This window comes from Pseudozyma flocculosa, assembly GCF_000417875.1.
Source record: "Pseudozyma flocculosa PF-1 unplaced genomic scaffold scaffold00023, whole genome shotgun sequence".
NCBI lineage: Eukaryota > Fungi > Basidiomycota > Ustilaginomycetes > Ustilaginales > Ustilaginaceae > Pseudozyma > Pseudozyma flocculosa.
Window position 1 is genome coordinate 314,633 of NW_006920891.1, and position 15,143 is coordinate 329,775.

At 66.3% G+C, this 15,143-nt stretch overlaps 6 protein-coding genes across 6 annotated transcripts in view; 3 read left to right on the forward strand and 3 right to left on the reverse strand.

The window, feature by feature from the left end:
* Positions 1-233: 233 nt before the first annotated feature.
* Positions 234-3,239, forward strand: PFL1_06056 (uncharacterized protein; the record flags this gene model as incomplete). The annotated part of the gene is made up of 5 exons (XM_007883594.1): positions 234-395; positions 495-587; positions 684-836; positions 978-1,136; positions 1,278-3,239. 5 exons carry the CDS (start codon positions 234-236, stop codon positions 3,237-3,239), a joined length of 2,529 nt encoding a protein of 842 aa, XP_007881785.1.
* A 189-nt stretch (positions 3,240-3,428) lies between these two features.
* PFL1_06057 (uncharacterized protein) lies at positions 3,429-4,765 on the reverse strand (the record flags this gene model as incomplete). Its single annotated transcript, XM_007883595.1, has 4 exons — positions 3,429-3,626; positions 3,712-3,880; positions 3,989-4,204; positions 4,314-4,765. The coding sequence occupies 4 exons, from the start codon at positions 4,763-4,765 to the stop codon at positions 3,429-3,431; spliced, it is 1,035 nt and encodes a 344-aa protein (XP_007881786.1).
* A 459-nt stretch (positions 4,766-5,224) lies between these two features.
* PFL1_06058 (uncharacterized protein) lies at positions 5,225-5,861 on the forward strand (the record flags this gene model as incomplete). The annotated part of the gene is made up of 2 exons (XM_007883596.1): positions 5,225-5,262; positions 5,363-5,861. The coding sequence occupies 2 exons, from the start codon at positions 5,225-5,227 to the stop codon at positions 5,859-5,861; spliced, it is 537 nt and encodes a 178-aa protein (XP_007881787.1).
* A 255-nt stretch (positions 5,862-6,116) lies between these two features.
* Positions 6,117-11,069, reverse strand: PFL1_06059 (uncharacterized protein; the record flags this gene model as incomplete). Its single annotated transcript, XM_007883597.1, has 1 exon — positions 6,117-11,069. One exon carries the CDS (start codon positions 11,067-11,069, stop codon positions 6,117-6,119), a length of 4,953 nt encoding a protein of 1,650 aa, XP_007881788.1.
* A 1,084-nt stretch (positions 11,070-12,153) lies between these two features.
* Positions 12,154-14,151, forward strand: PFL1_06060 (uncharacterized protein; the record flags this gene model as incomplete). The annotated part of the gene is made up of 1 exon (XM_007883598.1): positions 12,154-14,151. The coding sequence occupies one exon, from the start codon at positions 12,154-12,156 to the stop codon at positions 14,149-14,151; it is 1,998 nt and encodes a 665-aa protein (XP_007881789.1).
* Positions 14,152-14,795: 644 nt separating this feature from the next.
* The window catches only part of PFL1_06061 (uncharacterized protein), a gene marked incomplete at both ends in the record, with an annotated part of 1,153 nt that continues 805 nt past the window's right edge, over positions 14,796-15,143 (reverse strand). The window contains one exon of the mRNA XM_007883599.1: positions 14,796-15,074. Within this exon, the coding sequence (XP_007881790.1) occupies positions 14,796-15,074 (279 nt within the window). The remainder of the gene's footprint in view (positions 15,075-15,143) is intronic.

A 15,143-nucleotide genomic window follows, 5' to 3' on the forward strand; every position in this document is an offset into this window, starting at 1 on the left:
AGCGAGGCATCGGCGAAGCCGCAGCTTGGCAACCAGGCCGCCGCACGCTCTCGCTCCTCGGCATCAAAGCGCTCTCGCCTCACTTTTCAACTCCAAGACGAGCAGGCAGCACGAGACACGGACGATCCATCTCGACGGCTGGCTGCGGCCGCGCTCGCGGGTGACCATTAGCAGATTGGCCTGCTGTCGAGCATCATCCCCCCACGCTCCCGCCCTAAGGCCCTCGTATCAACATGCCAGGAGCAGCGACTCCGGCCATCACGCCGGAGCGGATAACGCTCTATGGCATCGCATCCTCCGTCGCCGCCGCCAGCGTCGTCTTTCGCGCCTTTCGCGAGAGGTCCAACTTCTATGCCGCCACCGTCTGGCTCGGTCGCAGCAATGGCTGCATGCTCGTGAGTCGCATCGGATAGGCTCTCCAGACCATGCGCCCAAGGCTGCGATGGCGCTGACGTCTGAAATGGGATGTCCTCGCCACTCGATCTTCTCGACAGGTCCTGCTCAACTTTGTCCTCTTCATGACGCTCGTCTTTGGCCGCGTGGTCCAGAAGATCTTCTTTGGACAGCTGAGGGCTATCGAGATCGAGGTGAGTGCATCCGCCACGACGCAGTCTTGCTCGCACGTCGTCCCTCGCAGCTGCTCACCTTGCCCTCGCCTTTCTGGTCTCTATTTGCCGCGACAGCACCTCTATGAGCGATCGTGGTACTCGCTGGTCGACACCTTGTTGGCCATGGCCATCTTCCGCGACGAGTTCGACGTCAGCTTTGTCCTCCTCTTCGGCACGCTCCTCTTCCTCAAGGCCTTCCACTGGCTCAGCGGCGACCGCGTCGAATTCGTGAGTGACCTGCCCACTCACCCCACTTCCTTGGTTGCTCTCGTCGTCCCTGAGCACACATCGGCTGCCGTCTCGCCCTCTTCCAGCGCTGAACTTACCTGTCTCTTGCGCTCCGTCCCCCGCCATCTTCGGTCCCGCTAGATGGAGCAATCGCCCTCGGTCTCGCGCCTCTTCCATGTCCGCATGGTGGCCATCCTCTGGACGCTGCTGATCGTCGACGTCTTCCTGGTCGGCTTTGTCGTAGAGCTGCTCCTCTTCAAGCAGACCAAGATCGGCATCATGATCCTGTTCGCCAGCGAGGTGAGTCGTCCCGTTCCCGATCCCGCCCAGCACGTCCTGGTTCGCCCCAGAATGGCCTGCTCGGCTTTCGCCAGCGCGAGGGCTGCGAGTTCAGCTGCTGACACCCGCACATCCCCCTTGCCGCCTGGCGCATCGACGCAGTTCATCACCTTGATGATCTCGTTGTGGTCGACCATCGCCAAGTACCTCATCAACTGCCAGGACCTGCGCTCCGACGAGCCGTGGGAGGCCAAGAGCATGTACATCTTCTACGTCGACCTGTGCAACGACGTCCTCAAGCTCGCCACCCACCTCTCGTTTTTCGTCCTGCTCACCAGCTGGTACGGCCTGCCGCTCAGCCAGATCCGCGACCTCTACGTGACGGGCCGGTCGTGCGCGGGCAAGATCCGCGACCTGATCCGCTACCGCGCCGCCACCAAGAACATGGACTCGCGGTACCCGGACGCCACATCGAGCGACATGCGCGCCATGAGCGACGGCACCTGCATCATTTGCCGCGAGGACATGGTCGTGCGCGACCCGGACGACCCTGCATCGTCTTCGCAGCCGACGCCGTCGAGCTCGAGCCACGGCCTCAATATGACGCCAAAGCGGCTGCCCTGCGGACACATCTTCCACTTTCACTGCCTCCGATCGTGGCTCGAGCGCCAGCAGAGCTGCCCCACCTGCAGAAGGTCGGTGCTCGAGGAGGCGTCGACGGCGCCACCGACAGGAGCCGCCCCACCCCTTCCAGCAGCCGCGCCCCAGCCCGGTGCGGCTCCGACTCCGCCGCCCACACGCCAAGCGGGTGGCGCAGCAAACGCTCAGCCCGGCGGATCCGGGACGACACCGGGCGCAGCTGCAGGCGATGAACGGGCAGATGGCGCGCGCGGCTTCGACCGTCGCCTGCAGGAGTTCTTGCAGCGCATCCAGAGCGACGCCCGCCGGGTGCGCGACGAGGGCAACGCTTCGGCCAGACGTGCCGGGCGCCAACATGGCCGCCGGACCCCGCGCGGCGATCAGGCAGGGGCGGAAATCGGAGCGCACTCGACACCCGCGGCCTCAGCACCCGCATCAGCTTCAACTTCGACGACTCCGACGCCAAACGCGTTCGATGGTGCAAGACCAATCGCGAGCGCTTCGGCTCCAGCGTCGCGTGGTATCGCAACGCCGCCGCGCTGGCCGGGACGAGGCCTCGGGCCGATGCTGGGTCGATCGAGCCTGTCGCAGGCATACCTGCCCCACGCCGACGCGGACGGTGGTCTCTGGGTGGCCCCTCCGCCCGAGACGCTCGAGATGCCGTGGACAAGAACGAGGCTGCGAGTTGGGAGAGGAGCCAGCAGGGCAGAAAATGCCGCAGAACCGGACGCTGCTGGCGCAGCCGAAGCGGCCGACGCGGTCGCCGTTGATAAGACGACGGAGACAGCGACCGAGGAGACGCGGCCCGAGGACGAGTCCGGCGATGACGACGAAGAGGAGGCCGTTGACGAAGCGGCTCGGGCACGAGACCATGCCCTAAAGCTCAACAGCTGGCTGGACGCGCTGCAGCAGAAGCAGCAGGCGAGCAAGGCGCCCGGGAGCTCGAGCACGGCTCCAGTCGCCGAGTCTGCAGTCCCGGACCGCGGACCGCAGGAGCAAGGGCAAGGAGCCACGGAGGATCGACCGGACACGCCGCGTGCAGCGACGGAGCGAGAGGATGCCACCGCGCCGCACCTGATCCCGCTCTTTGACCCGTCTCGCATCCCGCACTTTGAGTCGGTCCACGTCCCCTCGCTGCCCTACCAGCTGCTTCCGCCCACTCCGACGACGGCAGCCGCTGCAGCGCACCGTGGTCCCACGTCATCGTCGCTCCTGCGGGACCTTGGCGCCCTGTCCGATGAGGACCTGCAGCGCATGGCGGACGGGTCGCGAGCCGGGCTTGAGGCATACGTCCGGACGCTGGGCTTGATCCAAGCGGACGTGTCGAGCCTCGTCGAACAGCTCACTCGCGTCCTCTCCGTCGATCCACTTTCGAACCGCGGCGGTCGAGAGCTGGCGGAAGAGGGAGAGGACGACGACGAGGTGCCGACCAGGAGGCGAAGTGGAAAGGGAAAGGCGCCAGTGGAAGGCATGAATGCCGTCTAACTTGGTGGTAACGTCCATGCAATGTCGAATGTAGTAGTGTCGCTCTCCCCTTTACGAGCTTGGATACCTGGTATTCGCTGCCCCCAGCCCTCACGGCGAAAGGGTACAATGGTTCGGCTCGAGGGCGGGCGTGCACTGCGAGGGTTCGGAGCGGGTCGGCGGTCACCCGTCGTCGTTGATCTTGACCCGTTACGGGCGGTTTGCGCTCGTGCGCAGGCGCTTTGAACGGCGGCGACCGTCGTCCGGTGTATCGTCGTGCGCCTCGAGCTTGACGTTGACGCTGGCCGCCGAGTCAGGGCTCGTCAGCTCCGGGTCATCGTGCACTTCGACCTTGACATCGGCGTTGGCCGCTGCGATAGAGCGCGTAGCATCATCGGCGGCGGTCGGCTGCGAGCAGAAGGGACGGGGGCCATGAGCGGGAGTCCAGAGCTCCCGTTTGAATGCGATCTGAGGCGAGGAGGTAACGACTCACCTCTGAACGAGATCCCGACGGCGCCGGCGCCGAGGGCACGATGCCGCTGGCCTCGAGCACGTCTCTTGAGGCGTAATAGTAGGTGAAGATCGCGAGGGCTTTCGCATCCCGGTACTCGTAAACTTGCTCGAGATCGGGCAACCGCTTGGTCTTGCGGCGCTCGCCGAGGCTGAGAGAGGAGCAATCCACTCAAGGGTCGGTAGGTCAGTCCGACGGTATCAGGCACTCGGGCCGTGGATCCACAACAGCGCTGTGTCTTGTCCGTCGGGATACTCACGCTATCTTGTGGCTCGGCGGGATGCCGCCGCGGTTCTTGCGGTCAGTAGCGGCATGGTCCGACACGTTGCAGGGGTCGGTAGCTGCGCCGAACCAGGCCCGTCGCTTGGTGCCTAGGATCTTGACGCGATGCACGGCCACCTCGATGCAGCCGAGCTCCGTCTCGTCCTCGTCGTCAGGCTCGTCCTCGTTCTTGATGCGTGCGATCTTTGCGAAACTGTCAACGTTGGGAAGGGACCCGCTCGCTTTATGTGAGAAGGTGAGGAGAGGCGGTTCGCGAAGGGTAGAACGGGGGGGGCCGAGCCATGGGGTACGATGGTGCTTACCGAAGGAGACGCTCCTCGTCGCGTCCGCAGGGCACGCAGTCGAGCGGGAAGTCGAGGCCGGTGCCCTCCTCCCAGTGCCATACTCCGTCTACCTCCACTCCGTCGATGGTAAGCTCGACGACGAGGTCGTCCGAGATCTCCTTGTCGCGACGAAGGAACAGCTCAAAGGCCGTGTCGTCGATGGAACACACGTACGTCGATCGAGCGGCGCGACCTTTGGCCGAGGTTTGGAACTCTTCCAACGTGTCTCGGCCGCCGTTGCCGTCGGGCACACGGATGTTGGCGGTGATCCCCTTCAGTAGCATCGGTTTAGTGAGAGGGGCAAGAATGGATGGAGATAGAGACGGTCGAGATACGGGCGATGGCGATGCGGCGACTGGATGGAAGAGGAGGGGAGGGCTCGACCGCGGGGCGCGACGGGTCTGGCTCGCTCGCGGGCGGGGCGTGCCCATCCAGGCCTGGCCGGCCAGAGGGCTGAAGACAGGCAGGCAGGTCAGCGCAACTGGGCAGGCGTGGCCCGGTCAGACGCAGGCAGGCAGGCCAGGCCAGGACAGGCTACGCCACGCCACGCTAGGCCAGGCCAGACGAGCGCGTCCCAGCTGCACCCCCAGCAAGCGTGCGTCACAAGGTGGTCTGACCGCCTCGCCCTGCCTACCCGTCGATCTGGTCCTTGGCTCGCTGCTCCTCCTTCCACCACCAACCCCACCGCTACCCCCGCCTCCATTCAGCCAGCCAGTCGAGCCAACGCGGCCCCTCGTCCAGCCCTGACAGCGCCATCGACCATGTTCGACCGTCTCCCTTCGCTCCCCTCGCTCCCCTCGTTCCCCTCGATCCCCTCGCTCCCCGCGCTTCCCTCGACCCACTCTCTTCCCTCTCTTCCGCGCCTGCGCCTCTTGACGCCCGCCATCAGGATGCCCATCAAGATCTGTGGCCCGCTGATCCAGTTCGGGTGAGTCTCGAGCGGTCTCACCGTCCTCGCAGGCTGTCCCTTCCGTGCGCGTGCGTGCTCACGCCATCCGCCACTCTGCTCTCGCCTCTGCGCGCCGCAGCGCCACCGCCGAGGTCTACCTGGTCATGCTCTGCCTCCTCGTCTACGCCACGTACAAGTACGTGCTGCTCGTGCACGACATCCTCCAGTCGTACCCGCTCCTTCCCGACCAAGCTCCTGCGCCCACGACCACGTTGCCAGCCGCGGGTCCGGGCGGCGACGCGCACCCACCCTCGTCGCCGGGCACGGTGAGGGCCATTGACGACGCCGAACTTGTCGATCTCAGCGCCGCGAGCGCCGACGACGAGGCCGACGGTGATAGCGCTTGCCCCAGCTGCGGTCTGGCAGTCTGCGGAACGGAGGCCGAGGACCGCGTCGTGGCCCTCGAGGACGACCACAGGATGCCGAGCCGCGTCAAACGCCCTCGTCACCCGACCACCTCGCCCGCCTCGCCCAGCGCCCGCTTCGCCCAGCCCGCCGAAGAAGGGGCCAAGAGAGTGGCGCAGCTGTCGGACGAGACCATCTCGGGCACCGACTCGGCCTGCATTGTCGAGGACTAGCTCGTTGCACCATCGCAACGAGGCCGCGGAGGGGACAACGTGCTCGCAACCCCACCGCCCACCTGCCGCCGACCCCTGCACCATTCGATCGCTGCCAGCAACGACGCCACTCCATTGTCACTCAGCTCCTCCTTGACAGGCACAAACGACCCTCGGCACTCCAAAGGCAACCCCAGCTTCCGCACCCAGCGCGTCAAGGTCAACACGTCGCTACACATCGTAGCACTCAATCCCCGTCGGACCCGCCCATCCATCTCAGGCCCCCAATATCCGATCCAGCATCCCCAGCGAAGGCAGGATCCAGTCCTGACGCAGGAATGCCAGTCCGTCCCCTCCTTCTTCCGCATCTGCATTGACTCCGTCCTCGTCGTCTCGGCGCCCGGGCCGTCCAAAAGCCGAGGTCAACGCCAGCCAGGTCGCATCCCAGTTTCTGCGCGCCAGCGCAGCGTACAGTGCTTCGCCCGCGCGTCGGATCTTGTCCGGCTGCCGTCGGTCGAGGCAGGCGAGGAGGTGCGGGTTGCAGGTGATGGACCACGCCACCTCGTCCGACATCCTGACGCCCATGTGCGTCGTCACCTTGGCGAGGGTGGTGAGGATCGACAGCACGATGTGCGCCGGCACGCTGCTGGACGAGGCGAGGATGAGCGGCGGCGTTCCCCTGTGGCGTCGTCGTCCTGCATCCGTGGCGTCCAAGCCAGAGGACGGGGCGAGACGGCGCGCAGGATCCGTTGCGGCTTGGCGTGGATGCGATGCCGGTCCGAAGCGATGGAAGAGGACGAGGAGCAACAGCTCGAAGCGCGGCCATGCCTCCCTCTCGAGCCGCTTGCCGACGAACTCGACGACCTCCTCGGCCAGCTTTTCGACGAGCCGGACAGCTTCGATCCACACAAAGGGTTCCGGCTCGCTCAGTCCCGCCTCTACTTGTTCGCCCTTGCGCGGGATTCCCGCCGAATCGAGATTGAGGATCCGTTTCCGTGCCGTCGGCTTGGACGTGGTGAGCGAGGATCCGAGACGGGCCATGAGAAAGGGCCAGAACGAGTTGACAACGGGGAGGAGCTCGGCCTCTTGGTTCTGCGAGCCGAGGACCGAGACGCCGTGCCGTAGGAGGTGGAGCACCGAGGCGCGGAGCATGCTCGACGGGTGCGAGAGGAAGGGGAGCGCCTTGACCATGATCTGGCGCACCACCGTCTGTGTCTTGGTCGGCTTCGGTGTCGTCCCGTCGTCCCTTGTGGGAGAGGCGGATGCAGTACCGGGTGCAGGTGCGGGCGGAACGGCGTCGTCGTCGAGCTGCTCATCGTCCGGCGGGCCCGACTGCGTCTGACGCCGATACCACTTTTCAAACTCGACGAGCGCATCCGCGTCCCCGTCCCCGTCCCCGTCCCCGTCCCCGTGCACACGCGGTACGGCATCGTCGGGTCGTGGCTGCGGCTGCTCCGCCTCGAGCCTGGTCCGATCCGCTTCTTCGGCCGCGAGGACCTCGAGGACGCTATCGAGCACGCCGAGGAGACCGGTGCACACGTCGCGGTGGGCGTGGAAGCGGTCGAGGGCGTCCATGATCTCGTCGACGGCATCCTCGACCAGGGGCACCACTTCCGATCCGAGCATCTTGATCATCTCGACGAGCACCATCGGTGCGCGCTGTGCCGAAATCAGCGGCGTCGTCACCGTCGCCTCGACGACCCCGTCATCGTCTGTGCGATCGCCCGGTCCCGCCGCCGCGGCGACGTCAAAACGGCTGCGCAGCTCCTCGTCCAGTCCGGAAATGAGACGCTGGCACGCGGCGCCGAGGAGGTAGTCGGCGTGGTCGAGCACGCAGCTCTGCACGCTGGCGTAGGCGCTAGCATATGCAATCTGGCGGAAGGCGCGCTCCGCCCCGTCGCGCAGCGCCGCATCCGGCGAGGCGAGCGCAGACGTGAGCGGGTAGATGGCGCGGAGGAGGAGCGGCCGGAACGACGTGCCCAGCATCGTCGCCGTTGACGAGAGCAGCGAGAGGAGGTACGCGTTGCTCAGGCCCTGCGACGTCTCGGCCCGTGCCAGGCGGGTCGCCATCGTCAGGCGCTGCTGCCCCGCCGCGCCCGCGCCCGAGCCTGAGGTCGTCAGGCTGCCTGACCCGCCTTTGATGGTTGCTGCACCGACAAACGCCAGGTCTAGCGCTGGGCCGAAGCGCTCCGGTCGCTCGTGGCTGCCGACGTCGATCGAGAGTCCCTTGACCCTCTCCACCAGCGCATCCCCGCCGTCGCGCTCGCTGATGGCGGTCTCGGTGACGTCCCTGCGCGCGCCGCCTGAGCCTCGAGCGCCGCCGTGTTCCCGGCTGCTCGCCACCAGGCTGGCTTCGACGACCTCGTCCCAATCGCCCTCCCAGAGCTCGAGCACCATGTCAAACACCTGCCTGCCAAACTTGTGCGCCAGCCTGCGCAGCCTCCTGCCCACGTCGGCGCTCTGGGTCGCCAGCTTCGAGTCGTCGAGCTCTTCCGCCACGCCGCACAGCAGCTCCGCAGCGATCATGAGCGCCGTCATGGAGCGCGCACGCAGCGCCTCGATGGCGTCGTCGCCCGTCGTGCCGACGCGGCAGGTGCGGGACCGAGCGCCTTGCCGGACAAAAAAGAGGATCAGGTGGAAGCTCGAGGTATCGACTTTGACCTTGTCCTTGGCCTTGGCAGCAGAGCCGTCCGACTTGGTCCTGATAGCGGCGGTGGCGACAGAGGCGCAGGCGCGTCCGAATGAGCGGAACATGTCCGTCACGCTGCGGCCCGATCCGGCCTGCAGTCCTTCAAGCGACATCCGAGGCGGCCAGTCGGTCCCAAGATCTTGCTGTGCTGTTAGGAGCACAGGGTTGACGCGCAGCGCATCGGCCAAGCCTAGCCCCCAGCGCTCGATGCCACCGCTGGCGCCAAACAGGTGCGCAAGGCCGCGGATGGCTTCCGGCGAGCTGATGCAGCGCACCCCAGCATGCGGATCGGCACCTGATCGCGCCGGGAGAGTGCCGCTAGCCAGCTTGACGGCTGTGCCCAGTCGAATAGCCAGACGCTCCACCTTGACGTCGTCCTGGGCGCGGATGGCTCTGGGCAGTTCAGCCAGCCCTCTCGCGATCATGGTCGAGAAAGCGGCGAGCGTCCTCGCTCTGGCCGGCGGCGGTGACGGGTGCGAGGAAAGGACGTCCTCGTCGCCGTCAAAGAGCACGGCGAGCGCCTTTCGGGCATCTGCGCTGACGGCCTCGATGTCGTCGTCTCCGGCCGAATCGACGATCCACGAAAGCAGCATCTCTACCGCGCTCTCGCGCGAGCCTGCAGCCGCTGCTGCCGTCGCTGGCTGTCCCAGCTGGACATCGAACCAGGCGAGCGTCTCGCCCATGTGTACGATGAGCGAAGCAGCGAGGCTGATGAGGCCGCGTCGGACCGACGAGGAAGCGGGCGCAGAAGAGACCGTCCGCGTCGAAAACGGCGTGGCCAGGAGCGAAAAGGACCGCAGGGCGATCTGGATCCGCGCCAGGGTCGACAGCAGGTACTTGCGGGCCGTCTCCTCGACTGGCGGTTCCAGAGATGGGGATCCATCGTCGTCGCCCGCAGCCGACGGCCCTTGGGCGTCTGTCCCGTCACCTGCGTCGTTCTCGTCTGCCGAAGCGTGCTCCTCAACCTCAGCCTCGGAACGAGCGAGTGACTCGGCGATGCTGGTGAAATCGTCGAGCGTCATGATCTTGGACTGTCGCCCATCGACGCCGTCGACCTCAGCGGCCTCCGTCTCGCCTGTGACCTGAGCCTCGGTGGCTGAGCTCTCGCCATTCTGACGGAACGCTCTCGTCGCAGCGTCGCCGAGGCTGAGAAGTACCATATCTCGAAGCATCTGCAGTGCGATGGCGACCAGAGCACCTGGTGTCTCCTTCTTTCGGGCGGTCGCGCTTGGCTTGAGGCGGCTGGATATCAAGCGGGTCAGGGAGCTGGTGATACCAGGCAGAAGCGGCCGGACGCGAGCGGCCGATCGTTGGGACAGAGTGTCGGAGTCCACGGTGGGTCCCGCAGGTGCCGGCTCAGGATCGACATACGTCAGGGTCGGGATGTGGAAGTCTCGATGCTCGTCTGAACCCTGGTCCTCTTGCGGGTTCTCGGCGCGGTCAGACGAGGCCGCGGCGATCCAAGTGACGAGGATGGTGTAGGAGACGCGCAGGCTCGAAGTCCGCAAATCGACCATTCGCTCGCCTTGACAGGCCAGTTCGAGGCACGAGGTGAGGGCGTGTCCGAGCGCTCCCTTGGCCGCCGTGTCGGTGAGAGCGAAGCTGAGGTGGGCGGGGCTGGGATACGCCTGGCGTCTCGGTAGAGTATCGTGGTCCTGAGCCTGTGCCTCTGTCGCCGCTGCGGTCGTCTTTCCGAGCTGCTCCTGTTCGGCTTCGAGTTCGTCGAGAGAAGGCAGCTCGGACTCGCCGTCCCATTCCCAGTCCTTGTTCTGCTGCTTTGCCTCCGGTCGTGGCTGACTGCGAGCAAGTGGCGGAGGTTCCTCGAGGCGCGGCAGCAAGAGTTGGTGGAGAAAGTTGGCAGCAGCCAAGCGGGTTTCGTCACTGAAGGTAGCCTGTGAGGTGGACGGAGATGACGACGGGCCGGACTCGGCCTGGCTGGGTGACCCGCCGACGGCAAGCGATGCGAGGATGACGAGCTGCTGCCACACGGCCCATTCGTGCTGCCCTGGCGCCTTCTTCTCCGCTACCAGAGGGTCCGAGGCCTGCTGCTGTTGTGGCGGTGCCTGTGACCACGCGCGCCACCACTGCGACGCGAGGAGCGAGAGGCACTCAAAGATGAGCTGGCGTGCATGGTCCGGCAAGTCGGCGGCGCCTCGGGGAGAGGCACGGAGAAGCTGTGCGATGGGAAAGAAGACGTAGTGGATGAGGGCGGGCGTCAGGGCGGGCGTGCCGTCTTCCTGGCGCTCGGTGGCGACGTCGGCGAGGACATGGGTGAGGCGCTGTAGGCTGGTGGAGAGGGAGCTTGGCTGGGCTTGTTGCCTGGGGTGGCCGATGCCGCTCCCGCTCCCGCTGCCGCCGTTGCCGGTGTCCGGGACGAAGCTGAGCAGCTGTACGCAGATGGGCTTGAGCCTCTGGAAAGGGCTGGCAGGTGTTGCGGCTGCGGAGGCGGAGGCCGCACCGGCCCGTGTTGGAGTGTGAGCGGCGCGGCCAGCCTGCAGAGGTGGAGGGTAGGGGCGCCCGGAGAAGGGGCTCGCAAACATGGCCAGGCCCAGCGAGCCGGCCGCGGCGGCGCTGAGAGGGAGGCGCGGCTAGCAGAAGGCGATAAGGAATGCAGCGGCTAAGGAGGCGGGCGCATGGGAAGCAAACGTCGGATAGAAAGCAGGAGGGATGGATGGTGGGATGGTTGGTGGTGGGAAGGGTCCGTCCAAGGCGCAGCGCCAACGAGCCTCGACAGAACGGCGAGCTTCCGCTCTGTATCGCTTTGGCCGTCGCCCGAGTTCCGGCTTGCCGCCGCCGACTTCCGATTTCCGTTGCCGAGGCAATCCTAGCTTGTGCCTGGCTGACAGACCTGTAGCCTGCCGCTGCAAGCGCGAGCGTGGCACGCCGAGCTACAGTAGTAGCTGCCTTTGCGAGCCTGGACAGCCGAAGCGCTGAGCCAGGCGTGAAACGAGGCTTTTTGGCTCTCTGACAGCTCGCCTCCCCCCACAGCCCCACGTCAACGACCGATGGATGACAAAAGGGCGTCAAGGCTCCATGGCGAGCAACAGCCAGGCCTGGCCTGCCTTACAAGCCCAGCCCTAGCGTATCGCCAGGATGGCCGCCGCGGCGGCGGCGGCGGCGGCGGAGGATTGCTGCTGCGCCACGCCGTGCCACATACGCCAACCTCTCCCTCCGTCGGAAGGCCCGGAATGGCCTGCCATTGAGGCAGGTCCACGCTGCTGCTAGGTACCACCGGCGACTACCTGGCACAGTGCCAACCTCGCTCCGACATCCGCTCCTCTCCATGTGTGGACCATGACGTGGCCTCGCTCCTCGAGACGCGCGGCCGACGACGTTGCGAGGAGCGTTGCCGGGCTGCCCAGCCTGCCCAGCCTGCCGTTCGGTAAGCCCTGTCAGGGTCCACGCCGTTCCTGCCGGCGTTGGCGGCGCGCGCGAAGCTGCTCCCCCCCCCTCCCCCCGCTTACAAAAACGTCGACGTCTTCCCGGGCCCCTCTCCTCCGCCCTCGCCTGGCTCCATCCTTCTTTGACCCTCTTGACGACGACCACGACTGCGACTGCGACTGCGACTGCGACCTCGACCACGTCCCCCTCCCTCTTTCCCTCGCCCTCCCCCTTCCCGCGAGCATGACAGTCCATCTCGACCTCGCCCAGGGCCTGCACCTGCCTTTGGTCGGCAGCCATGCCTCGGCCCTCTACCACTCACACCCCGTTCTCGCCCTGCTGGCCGGCCTGGCGCTGCTGCCTCTGCTCGCCACCCTCGCCCTCGCCGCCTTTCTCGTGTCGCTCTCCATCTACCGCATGGTGACGGTCAATGTCACCCGCACCGAGCCCTACGCCCATCTCCGCCGTCCGAAGCACGCCGACAACTTCTTCCCCTGGTACGGCGACTTCGGTCTCATCCGACGCCTGCCCCCCACCGAGCCCCACCTCCTCTGGTGCAGGACGCTCGAGTCGAGCGTCTTCGTCTACCGCGGCCTCTTCTACTCGCCCCGCCTCTTCCTCGGCGACCCGCGCGCCATGGGCTACATCCTCAGCGCCTCCAACTCGTACGCCTACCCCAAGCCCAACGCCTCCCGCCTCGTCCTCCAGTCGCTCCTCGGCAAGGGCGTCCTCGTCGCAGAGGGCGACGTCCACAAGCGCCAGCGAAAGATCCTCCAGCCCGCCTTTGGCGTCTCGGCCATCCGCGACCTCACGCCCTTTTTCTTCAAGTACTCGGAGAAGCTCGCCGCCAAGATCGGAGAGATGGTTGACCGCTCCACCCAGCCCATCGACGAGGACAAGGGCCGCGGCGCCAACGGCGTCGACCGCGCCTACCTCCACCAGTCGGAGCCCTCGCGCACTGCCAGCCGGCCGGGCGCGCCCGTCCTCGACGTCTCCTTCTGGCTCAACCAGGCCACGCTCGACGTCATCGGCGACGCCGGCTTTGGCCACATCTTCAACGGCCTCGACGCCGCCTACGACCCGACCGCGCCCGAGGGCGCCAGCGGCGACGTCATCAACGCCTCCTTCCAGCGGCTGATGAAGGCCATGTCGCAGATCGGCTTTGTCCGCTTCATGCAGCTCTACCTCTCCGAGTTCCCCGGGCTGGGCTGGGTGCGCAACCTGCCCACAAAGAGGCAGAGGGCCATCGACGGCACCTACGCCGCGCTCGAGACCGTCTCCAAGGCCATCGTCGAGCAGAAGCGGCGCGAGATCCAGGGCGAGATGGCCGACGAGATCCGACAGCGCGGCGGCGACGCCGCCAGCGCCGGCCCGACGACCGTTACCAAGGCCGATTTCGACGAGCGCGACGAGGCGGCGACGACGGTGCGCCAGGACGGCACCACGATCTCGGCGGGCAAGGACCTGCTGCACCTCATGATGCGCGCCAACATGGCCGACGACGTGTCGCCGCGCGAAAAGCTGAGCGACGGCGAGCTGATTGGCCAGATCACGACGCTGCTGCTGGCGGGCAACGAGACGACGTCGACCCAGACCGGCTGGGCGCTCCACATCCTCGGCGACCACCCCGAGGTGCAGGCCATGCTGCGGGCCGAAATCCGCGACCACTTTGGCGCGCGCATGGAGCGCCACGCCATCGGCTACGACGAGCTGATGAACATGCCCTATCTCGACCGCTTCGCAAAGGAGATGATGCGCTTCGCCTCGCCCGTCCCCTCGACGGTGCGCACCGCGACGCGCGCCGACACCATCCCGCTGTCCAAGCCCTACCCGACGCGCGATGGGCGCTCGACGTTTACCTCGGTGCCCATCTCGGCGGGGCAGGACCTCATCATCCCCATCCAGGCCATGAACCTCTCGACCGAAATCTGGGGTCCCACGGCGACCCAGTTCGATCCGGACCGATGGCTCGACGACCGCCTGCCCGAGTCGGCCAAAAAGAGCGGCCTGCCCATGCACCTCATGACCTTCATCGCCGGCCCGCGCGGATGCATCGGCAACCGCTTCGCCATCGCAGAGTTCAAGGCCCTCATCTGCTCCCTCATCGGCAGGTTCCACTTTGAAAACGTAGAGGGATGGAAGGTCGAGAAGAAGCAGGCCATCACCCTCCGCAGCAGGATCGAGGGTCAGGAGGACATCGGCCCGCAGATGCCCCTCCGCATCTCGCGCGTCGAAGCATAGCAACGCGGCGTAGCACCCAGCAGCGGCCAGTAGTGGTGGCAGCGGGCAGCAGGCAGCAGGCAGAAAGCAGCAGGCAGGGCGCGGGGTCAGCTCGGCCCGTCAGAGAAGCCGAGAGCTCCTCCCGTGCCACCCTCTTGTACTCACTCAGTCATCGCCCATGCGCGCGGTGGACGCCACTGGACCTTGCCTAACTTATTCATTCATCAGCTTTCCGTCTCCTGCCAACGATAATGGTCTGGCTGCCCGCGGACGGGTTGTGATGATGATGATCGATTCGCTGGGAACTTTTTCGTCGGTCCGATGCCGAGCGGTGGGTGAGTTTGTGAGGACGAGGGGAATCGACGAGGGTGGGGTGAATGCGGGACGGAGACAGCGGTATACAATGACGAAGGGAGACCGAGACGGGAGCCTAGCTAGAGAACGAACGAGGGGAAAGGGGTCGAGAAGGGAATCGCGGAACCGATACGTGTTGGACACACGAGAGAGAGAGAGAGAGAGAGAGAGAGAGAGAGAGAGAACGAAGGAGACGTCTAATGATGATTGATGATCGTGAGCGGCGGCGGCGGCGATGCGAGATCGGACCGCCTCGACTCGGCTCGACTCGCGTGGGGGGGCGAGGAGGTCCGGAGACATGCCGAGCGAGCTTAGTCGGAGCCGTTAGTGGCGGGCTTCTCGGTCGTCGCCGTTGTCGAGGTGCCGTTGGCGGCCGACGAGGGGTGGAGGATGGCCTTCTGCAGCGCGGGCAGCGACTGCTCACGGACAAACTTGAGGACGTTGACGAAGCGCGTCGTGGCGGGCACGTCCGGGTTGCGGGCCTCCTTGCTCAGGCGCTCGTAGGTCTCGGTGAAGGTCTCGAGGACGGGGCCGACGCGCTTGCGGCCCTCGTCGGGCAGATTCGAGGCAAAGGCGCGGACGCGGTCGAGCTGTGGAGGGGGGGTATGGCGGCGAGGGAGGAGGGTGGAGCGCTCGTCGGTCAGTGACACGTTCGCGAC